The sequence below is a fragment of the Lactuca virosa genome, chromosome 1 (genome assembly GCF_052849685.1).
Source record: "Lactuca virosa cultivar CGN04683 chromosome 1, Lactuca_virosa_CGN04683_v6, whole genome shotgun sequence".
Lineage (NCBI taxonomy): Eukaryota > Viridiplantae > Streptophyta > Magnoliopsida > Asterales > Asteraceae > Lactuca > Lactuca virosa.
In genome coordinates, this window is record NC_136426.1 from 267,260,831 (window position 1) to 267,272,322 (window position 11,492).

At 36.3% G+C, this 11,492-nt stretch overlaps 1 protein-coding gene across 1 annotated transcript; it reads right to left on the reverse strand.

Annotated features, from left to right (window-relative positions):
• Positions 1-1,798: 1,798 nt before the first annotated feature.
• On the reverse strand, positions 1,799-3,102 carry LOC145129648 (putative F-box protein At1g67623). The gene is made up of 4 exons (XM_079064425.1): positions 3,023-3,102; positions 2,780-2,930; positions 2,516-2,690; positions 1,799-1,812 (listed from the first exon to the last, which is right to left on the reverse strand). The coding sequence occupies exons 1-4, from the start codon at positions 3,100-3,102 to the stop codon at positions 1,799-1,801; spliced, it is 420 nt and encodes a 139-aa protein (XP_078920551.1).
• Between the last annotated feature and the right edge of the window lie 8,390 nt (positions 3,103-11,492).

Sequence of the window (11,492 nt, forward strand, 5' to 3'; positions counted from 1 at the left end):
TACTAGCAACTAGACAAGTTGACCAATTGAGAAAGAGGAAGAAGTTATTATTTAGAATAATAAATTAATATATACAATGATTTATTGATGTATTATGAAAATAATATAATAATTAGAAATAATGTTATTTATTTAATATTTAATCAGAAATTAATAGTTGTGGGTTTGGGCTCTTGGACCAACTTAGAAGGGTTAGACGAAAACCTCTAAGGTGGCCCTTCGAGTGTTCGTCCAAAGACTAAAGGAATGGGAGTCCATGGGCTGCTTAGGACTTAAGTTGGAAATTAGGGTTTCCTCCAGCAAACCCTAGCTTTGGCTCTAAGCAACCAACAACTATTTAAGGAGCCTCTAACCCTCTAGATTTAGGCAATGCTTCCTAACCCTAAGAAGAGCCAAATTTCTTGAGCTTCCTCCTCTCTCCTCTCATCCTTTTGCATAGTGTGTTTGTGAGCCATTAGAGGTGTGACACTTGTGACACTTGTTCTCAAAGTTCAAGATCTTCAAGGAATCCATTGTTATTACAATATTACAACAAAGGTATGTGTTCTAATCCATGTTTTTTTATTTTTGAAAATAATACATGCCTCATAGAGTTTCTAGTTTTTGTGTTCAATGCTTGTATGTCTAATAGAGAAAACATAGATCCAACAATTTTAGGGTTGCATGCACACATAAGATTGTTTTATGCTCAAAAACCCATCAGTGGTATCAGAGACATTGGTTTTATTTTCAGTTACATTTGATGCATTTGATTGAATTTGACAAAATTAAAGTTTATGGCAATTAAACCCTAGGCCTTGGATTTTTCACAAATTAGGGTTTCATAACCCTGTTTTTCGCAAATTAGGGTTTCATAATCCTGTTTTCCTTTGGCCTCCTAATTTTCGAGATCTAGGGTTTCCTAACCCTAGGGTTTTCGAAAATAAGGCAAGGATTGCAGGCCTTGCCCCAGTAAGGATTTCGAAATTTAGTGTTTTGGGTGGGTTGTTATTTTTTGTAATCATCTTGTTAATTGTTTACTTAGATAATTATAGATTTTGATATATCCCTCCCAAAATTTTAAAATCCAGGGTAAGGGATTAGGTTAAATTAATTTTTTTAATTTAATCGATAATCCTTAATTGATTTAATAAATTAATTAAATGTTTAATTAATAGATAATTATTATATCAAAGTTTTTGAATTTTAAAATTTAAATTAAATTTGGCTTTTAATTTTCGAAATTTTAATAGATTTAAAAACGCTAGTATTTTGAAAGGTTGAAAATACATCATTATGGATCTTATTATTAGTTTAATTAAATGATTAGTTAAAAAGATAATTAATAAATCCTTTAAAAGGTTTAAATATAATTAAATCGAAAAGTTTAATTTGTTAAGGGATGACATCAGAACCATCATGGCACCTAAACGATGTACAGTGAAAAAAGACCAAAGTGCTCTTGAAATCATTCCAAATATGTGATTACTAAGGACAGTTGTGTTGAAAAAAATTATTCAAACATTATAACCTTTTATGGGTCAAAGTGGAACTTTGACAATTTAAATAAAAAAGACGAAGGGAAATAAAAAGATTGAACGAAGTAGGATTCGAACCTGCGACTTCGGGAAAGAAGAAAGACATGTCATCCGGCTGAACTACAAAGCCTTATGTTTCTCACAATTGAATAACTTTAATATTATCTTCGTTAATGTGGATTCAAATTAATGCATGGTATTTGAAGTAATTATATATGTACAATATAAATATAGCAAATGTATCTTTACTACAAATCGTTTCACATATTATACTCAACTTATTAGACCAACTCCACTGAAAAAACATTAAAATGGTGATGTTTACATATTAAAATGGTATTTTCAATCCAATCACACACTAAAATGGTGATTTTAATTTTACTAAATTAACATATATCTCAAAATTTGATAATTATAAGACAACCATTTAATTTTAAAGGAACATACACTAAATTAACATATATGTCAAAATTTGATAATTATAACAGAACCATTTAATTTTGCTAACATAATATAAACACTAATATGTATATATATTAAAACTTGACCAAGTTAGGAATAGTAAGCTTTTGTTGACTTTCATTTTGCCACACGACTTTCCAAACTTTTACTCTTTTAGTCCCTTATTAACAACACAACATATTTACTAATCAAGTAACAACATCAAGTAAGTACTTATCAAGTAAATTACTATATATTCATATATTAAACCAAAAGAGTGTACATATCATTAATTGTCATAATATGAAAGTACATATCAACAAACTACTCATAAATGATCCCAAACTCCCTAGCAAACCTAAAGAAACAAGCATCCCACAAACAAATTTTACACCTAAACACCCATTTGTCTCCATTCAGAAAAGCGTCTGGCACATTAATCACAGACTTATGCATTACACAAGTTCTATGGAATCCATGGAAGTGTACATGTTTTCTCCGGTCTCTATTTAAGTGTAGATGAACCTTGGAACAAGTTGCTCTAAGATTCCAAGTACCTTTTGTTCTGCGGTAAGCATTGTTCAACATGTCCAAAGCTTCATGCTTCCTCTGTCTACCTTCTGCCATCATCATAATTCCCAGGACAAATGTTGAATCCAAATGTCCCAATGCAGATGCTTCTTCAAGCATCGTTTTCCCTTCATGATCAACTTCCAAGAAAAATAACTTCATCTGAAAAAAAACATTAAAAACATAATTTCCAGTGAAAGTAATGCAAAACAAATAACAAATTAATTAGTACTATGCATATAACAACGTACCAATCCATCCCTAAACACAATATTTGGGTTTCTCATCTCTTTGCATTTGTTGACAACTGCATGTTTCTGGTCAGACCAATGACAAAATTGTAATCCATCTACCTCCATCTGTTTGTATATTTCTTCCGTTTTTCCTGCCTCGTTCAAGATTCTACAAATGCAAACGAAACACAATATTTGCCCCAAACTATAAGCACAAATCAAATATACACGTGTAATAGAAGGATCGAAGACAAAACTTACACACTCTTCATCTTGAAAGCGTCGACTGCTGAAAATTTTCCTAACTCGACTATTATCTTCTCAATCACTTCCAATGGCATGTCAGTTAGCGATTTCCTTTCCTTTATTGGTTGCATCTTCGAAGAAGTACTGACTTCCATAATATTATTCCTCGACTAAGATAACGACTTTGTAAAAATGATTTTAGGGTTTTTTGACTCTCAGAATTTCGAAATTGGGGTCGATTGCAAATGATTGAAATAAGACTTAAGAACTGAAACGACGTGATTCGTCGGAAAAATTATGGCGCCTACAAGATGTTGACTATAAAATGACAATATTGCCCGCATACATACAATGACTTATATTTTATTAGTAAGGGTAGTTTTGTCAAAAATCATAATTAAAAAAATAAATAAATATATTTTAAAACACAAGCAGCACAATTGATATTTGCCTTTTTAATCTAGCAACTACCACATTGACAAATGACCCATATGTCATCCATGGGTGTTACCATGACACTATAAGCAACTACCACATTGATCCCTGACCTATATGTCATCTATGGGTATTATCATGACACTATGACCAACTATCACATTAACCCATGACCCATGGGTATTACCATGACACTATAACCAACAACCACATGACAAATGACCCATATGTCATCCATGGGTGTTATCATGACACTATAACCAACTATCACATTGATTCACGACCCATGGGTATTACCATGACACTATAACCAACTACCACATGACCCATGACCCATATGTCATCCATGAGTATTACCATGACACTATAAGAAACTACCACATTGACCAATGACCAATATGTCATCCATGGGTGTTATCATGACACTATAACCAACTATCACATTGACCCATGACCCATAGGTATTACCATGACACTATAACCAACTACCACATGAACCATGACCCATATGCCATCCATGGGTGTTATTGTTGGATTTGGTGTCTAAACCCATAACTGTAACTGGGATGTACTTGACCTGATTGCATCATGGTCCTTTTGGGTTGCCTTCATCAGTGCAATTTGATAGGATGGACTTTTGAGAATAAGGTTATTTGTGATTTATTAATATATTATAAGTATAATATATTGATTGAGAAATCATATTATTTAATTAGTATTGATCAAGAATTAATTTAGAATTAATTTTGTGATCAAAAGAGACTAATTAAATATATGGGGATTGATTATGTAAATCAATGACTCTTGTGGTGTGGGCCAATGATCCATGATTGTTTTGATGGGATAAACCAATGAGATAAATCATGGATAGTCCATGGAGGTTTAACCCATGGAGCATAAGAATGTGAAAGGTCATGGAGCATTAGGGTTTGCATGAATGTAACCCTAGCTTAGTAACACTATAAAAGCATACCCCTAGTCCCAAAATCGGCTACACCATTCTTTCTAAGAGAGTGAAGTTGATTTTGTGCTAAGTAACTTATTCTCTCAAGCCTCCTCTTGCATTTGGTGTTTGTGAACCATTAGAGGCATCACACTTGAGGTGCTCAAGCTTTTGAAGGCCAAGAACTACAAGTCCTACTAAGAGGTAAGTTATCTAACTAGTTGTATTGATCAATTGTTCAATTGTATGCTAGTTAGGGAGAATGCTTTGGAAAAATTGAAAATGCATGTATAATTAGAGAAAACATAGATCCAAAGCAGTTAGGGTTGCATCTGAACCATAGGAGTGTTATAGTGCTCAAAACCCAACAGTTATCAACTACCACATGACCCATGACCCATGGGTATTACCATGACACTATAACCAACTACCACATGACCCATTACCCATATATCATCCATGGGTATTACCATGACACTATAAGAAACTACCACATTGACCAATGACCCATATGTCATCTATGGGTGTTACCATGACACTATAAGAAACTACCATGTTATCATGACACTATAACCAACTATCACATTGACCCATGACCCATGGGCGTTATCATGACACTATAACCAACTATCACATTGAACCATGACGCATGGGTATTACCATGACACTATAACCAACTACCACATGACCCATGACCCATATGTCATCCATAGATGTCATCATGACACTATAACCAACTATCACATTGACCCATGACCCATATGTCATCCATGGGTATTACGATGACACTATAAGAAACTACCATGTTATCATGACACTATAACCAACTATCACATTGACCCATGATCCATGGGTGTTATCATGACACTATAACCAACTATCATATGGACCCATGACCCACGGGTATTATCATGAGACTATAACCAACTACTACATGACCCACGACCCATATGTCATCCATTGGTATTACCATGACACTATAAGAAACTGCCACATTGACCAATGACCCACATGTCATACATGGGTATTACCATGACACTATAGGAAACTACCATTTTATCATGACACTATAACCAACTATCATATTGACCCATGACCCATGGGTGTTATCATGACACTATAACCAACTATCACATTGACCCATGACCCATGGGTATTACCATGACACTATACCTAACTACCACATGACCCATGACCCTTATGTCATCCATGGGTATTACCATGACACTATAAGAAACTACCACATTGACCAATGACCCATATATCATGCATGGGTGGTATCATGACACTATAACCAACTATCACATTGACCCACGACCCATGAGTATTACCATGACACTATAACCAACTACCATATGACCCATGACCCATATGTTGGATAAGGTGTCTAAGTCTATAACTATATTTGGTATGTACTTGACCCGGCTTGGCATCGTCCATTTGGGTTGCATGTCATCTCAATAATTAGATAGACAAAATGAGAAAAGGACACTTATGATTTATTAATATATTATAAGTTCTAATATATTAATATGAAATCATATTATTTAATTAGTATTGTTCAAGAATTAATTTGGAATTAATTTTGTGATCAAAAGAGACTAATTAAATATATGAGGATTGATTATGTAAATCATGCATTCTTATATATTGGGCTTATGATCGATGATTCACTAGATTGGGCTAAGTCTCATTGGGTGCTCCATGGATGCTGCATGGAGGTTAAAACCCATGGTTTATGGAGGAAATGAAAAGCCATGCACATTACGGTTTACATGGTGTAACCCTACATGTGGTACACTATATATAGAACCCAGTAGCTAGCAAATTCGGTCACTAAGACTAAGAAATGAGGGCTAGCCGATTTTGTGCTCAAGTGTACTTCTCTCAAGTTATTCCAAAAGTTGTGGTGTTGTGTGAAGCATTTGAGGCATCGCATTTGGGGTGCTAGGCTCACAAGGTATTAAGGAATCCAAGCAACAACAAAGGTATGTCATTCTACTAGTTTTTATAATACAAGTAACCCTTGCCATGCTAGTTAGGATGAGAACCTTGGAAAAATAAAATTTGCATGTATATTAGAGAAAACATAGATCCAAGGTTTCTAGGGTTGCATGTACACCAAAAGAGTGTTAGAATGCTCAAAACCCATCAGTGGTATCAGAGCCTAGGCTTGTTTTCTATATACTTGATGCAAACTGCTCGAAAAAGTCAAAATTTTGCTCACTGTTCAGTGAACTCGCCGAGTCCATGGGGGGAATCGACAAGTCTAATTGAAAATTCATCCTACTCGTCGAGTAGGTTCTTACACTCGGTGAGTAGGAGGCCCTGTGTGCAGAATTTTGAGTTTGGTTGCTGGAAATGGACTGGAATCATTACCCTAAACTGTTTTGGACTTATAAAACCTGTTTTTAGTGTGGTAATGATAATGCTAATCCATTTACAATGGTTATTATCAAATTTTAAGTTTTATATATGTTTATATGATTCTTGAAATTGTTGATATGAATGTTCATACTTATGAGTTTTAGTAGATCGTAGGAATTATTTACAAATTGTTTGTTAGTGTAATTCATGATCTAAATGCCAATTAATGGAATCCATAACTTTTCCTCAAGTTATGGAATTCCAAAAGTCTTTTCTTTAAAACCATTAAAACTCATAAGTTATAGAAAGGAAAAGTCTTGAATAGTTTCAAAACTTTCCCTCAAGTTTTGGAATTTGTAAAGTCACTTTAGAAAACTTTAATTCCAAACCCTAGAGTTTTAAAAGTTAAAATTCGACCTTATACTTTATACTATTATAAGTTAATAATATATATATGTATAAGATTAAGTCAGTCTTAAGGGGGTATAAGGTTGTTGCCTATAAAATGGCAGCTTAATGGGTGTCCACTCTCACCTACCGCTTCCTTGACTGGATGAGGGTCGTTAGTCGAACGGGTAGGACAAGGACTATAATTCTCATTAAAAGTATAATGATAAATATAAAGTAACTAAACTTTTATAAATTCCCAATCTTAGTTACTTTAGGAAAATGCGAAATTGGTGCTAATCCATGAAATTACACTTTGTACCTTACCAAGTCGTTGTTGGAGAGTGTGTGGGTAATCGGCACACTAACATGGACTAGTAAGAGTGGAAAATGGTGACTTAATGTTTATCATAGATCGGTGGAGCGCGTGTGGGTAACCGACACATTGATTAGGTGATAAAGATTAAGGGTACCAAGTTAATTTGCATGGTTATTCACACCTTGTTTGTGATCCTCGGCATCCCAGTCACAAAATTGAGAGGGCACAATTGAGATTTAAACATGCCATTGAGAAGTTCAATGAATCTCAAAAGATCTAGGAGTTTCAATGCAATTAAAACCTAATAATAATTTTGTTTTTGATGGTGGAAATTGGTGAATCATCATTCGCCTACCTTCAAATATTTTATAGCTTGGATTACAACATCCCTCTTCCAAGTTATAAAGTATTGTGTTGGGTCCTAGCCTTAATATTACATTTGGGTGTCTTATTAAGGATTCTATATCTAATCTAATCTTGTCTTTCTTCTTTTCAGATGTCTTCCAACAATGCTGCTTCTGGCTTAAACCCTACCGGCTCCTTCTCTCTCATGAACCTTTGATGGTTCAAACTTTAATGATTGGATCAGGAACATCAGGATGGTCACGCGTTATGAGGACAAGGAATATGTCCTCGACAAGGAGCTGAAAGAAATTGATGAGTCTACTGCTACTCCACAGGAGATCGCTGAATTTAGGGCACATGAGAGAGATGCCACCAAGGTGGCATGTATCATGTTGGCCACAATGACAGCTGAACTCCAGAAGTCCTATGAGGACTTTTCCCTTTTGAGATGCACATGGATCTGATGGACCGCTACCATCAGAGTGCTCATCAAGAGAGGTATGAAATCATCTCTTCCATGATAACAACCCGAATGAAGGATGGTGAACCCATCACGGGCCATATGCAGAAAATGCAAAGGTTTGTGGACCGTTTGCTGAAGTTGAATCTGAACTTCCCCGATGAGTTGGCTATTGACCTCATACTGCACTCCTTACCTACTTGTTATGATCAATTCCAATTGACCTATCACATGAAAAAGGAGGAGGTCACACTCAGCAAGCTTCAAGGACTTTTGAAGACCGCTGAAAGTTGTCTCAAGGGTAAATCGGTTGTTACTAGTACTATTCCTAACACCGCCCCTGTTTTGGCAATCGGGCAAAGTAGAGGGAAGAAGAGGAAGAGCCCTTCGAAGGGTACCAAGGGAAAGTCTCTTTATGGATCCTCTTCAAGTGAAACCAAAGGTGGTTCTGTCACTCCTTCTTCCAACCCAAAAGAAGCTCAATGCTTCTATTGTCAGGAAAAGGGGCACTGGAAACGAAACTGCCCCAAGTACCTCCAAGATGTTAAGGATGGGAAGGTCAAACCTACCCATGTAGGTATTTACACTATATTGTCTAATAACTCACCACATACTACTTCTTGGGTTCTTGATACAAGTTGCAGTATTCATATATGTTCTGATTTGCAGGGCCTAAGAAGAAGTGAGGATGTGGAGCACGGAAAGATAAACTTGATCATGGGGAATAGGAAAGCTTCACCTGTCATGAAGATTGGAGTTTATTCTTTGTTTCTAAGTAGTGGGTTAGTGTTAGATTTGAATAAGTGTTGTTACTCGTCCGAAATGGCGAGAAATATTATTTCTTTTCACGGTTTGTACAAACAAGGGTTTACTTTTTCATTAGATAATGAATGTGGTGGTATTAATGCTTTTTATAATAATGTTCTTTATTTTAAAGCATTACCTTATGATGGTGTATATGAAACTGTGTCGGTTGTATATAACTTAGGAAATAATATATTGCATATTGATTTTCCACTAGTTTGGATAAAGCATCCTTGTAGCATTGTCGTCTTGGACATGTTAACAAGAAGTGCATAAACCAACTCCAGAAGGCTGGAGTCTTGGAGTCATTTGACTTAAGGTCAGATGATAGTTGCGAGTATTGTTTGCTTGGAAAAATGAAAAAGTCACCCTTCACTGGTACTTGTGCTAGGGGTGAAGGTTTGTTGGACCTCGTACACATAGATGTGTGTGGACTCTTCAGAACCTCCATAAGGGATGCTAACCGCTTCTATGTGAATTTTACTGATGATTACAGGAGATATGGTTATGTCTACTTAATCAAGCATAAGTCAGAAACCTTTGACAACTTCAAAGAGTTTAAACAGGAAGTGGAGAATCAGCTGGGCAGGAACATTAAGATGCTCAGATCCGATCGAGGAGAAGAGCATCTTAGCACAGAGTTCCTTGACTATCTTAAGGAATGTGGAATTGTTTCACAATTGACACCTCCCAGAACACCACATCTTAATGGTGCGGCTGAAAGGCGCAATCGAACCTTGTTAGACATGGTTCGTTCCATGATGAGTCGAGCTTCATTACCAATCTCATTTTGGGGTTATGCCTTAGAGACTGCCGCCCATATCCTTAATCTAGTCCCTACCAAGAAGGTTGCCAAAACACCTCACGAAATGTGGACTGGGAAAGTTCCCAATTTAGACCACATCAAGATTTTGGGTTGCGAGGATTTCGTGAGATGTGAGACTCAGGATAAGCTCGAACCTCGTAGTGAGCAGTGCATTTTCATCGGCTACCCACAAAATTCTTTTGGTTACCTCTTCAACAGACCCAGTAAGAATGTGGTCTTTGTGGCAAGAAGGGGGGTCTTGAGAGAGAGAGAGAGAGAGAGAGAGAGAGAGAGAGAGAGAGAGTTTATAAGCCAAGGAAACAGTGGGAGGCAAATGGACCTTGAAGAACTTCAAGAGTCAAGCGGTGGAGGAACCTCAAACCCTAGCAATCAACCTGAGGAGGAAACTCCTGTTGATGAATCCGTACCTCTGAGGCGTTCCACAAGAGTTAGGAATCCACCTGAGCATTACTATGGTTTTCATATTACTGCGGAAGGTGATGCATTTATCAGTGATAGTACACTGATAAATTTGGATGAGCCTAACAACTTTAAGGAAGCCATGGCAGGCCCTGAGTCTGCCAAATGGAAAGAGGTCATGGATAGCGAGATTTAGTCCATGTATGACAATCATGTTTGGAACTTGGTTGACAATGTACCAGGTCGTAAGACGGTCGGGTGCAAATGGATCTTCAAGCAGAAGACCGACATGGATGGGAATGTACATACTTATAAAGCACGACTGGTTGCTAAGGGCTTTACTCAAACTCAGGGAGTTGACTATGATGAGACATTCTCACCAGTAGCGAAGATTAAGTCTATTAGAGTTATGCTAGCCATTGCTGCATTTCATGATTATGAAATATGGCAAATAGATGTCAAAACCGCTTTCCTTAATGGAACATTGGCTGAGGATGTTTACATGAGTCAGCCAGAGGGTTTTGTCGATGCAAAGTACCCTAATAGGGTGTGTACGGTTGAGAAATCCATCTATGGGCTAAAAAAAGCATCTCGCAGATGGAATCTTTGTTTCGATGAGAAAGTCAAAGAGTTTGGTTTTTCGAGGAGCGAACACTACAAGAAAAATGCGATTTTGCTAGGGAAGGGCGCTATGGAACGTATTTTCATTGTTAATCTGCAATGAAATGTGCTATGTAATGTCGTTCCATTGCAAGATTGCTACCACATTGTCTACAAAATTTATTTTTGGTAGCGAGCATGGGACTTGGTAGGGAAAATGCTACCTACTCCATATCCGTTGGTATTATGCTACCGGTATTTCTATGGAAAAAACATCTCTAGCAATCATGGTTAAGATGCAACGGAATTGTTCAACGGAAAACAATTTCGTAGTTGCTTTGCTATGGAAGTACTATTCGTAGATATTTACCTCCGGAATTATGTTGTGGAATTTTATTTATGTTGCTTGTTTTGCTATGGAAAAAAAATTCCTAGCTAAGTTGTTAGGAATTTTGTTACGAAATTTAATTACATAGTAAATTTGCTAAGGAGCTCAAATTTATAGCTATTTAGCTATGAAAATTTGCAATGACAATAAAACTTGTGGAATTTTGACTATGGAGCTAATATCCGTTGCAACTTTTGTTACAAATTTTGTTA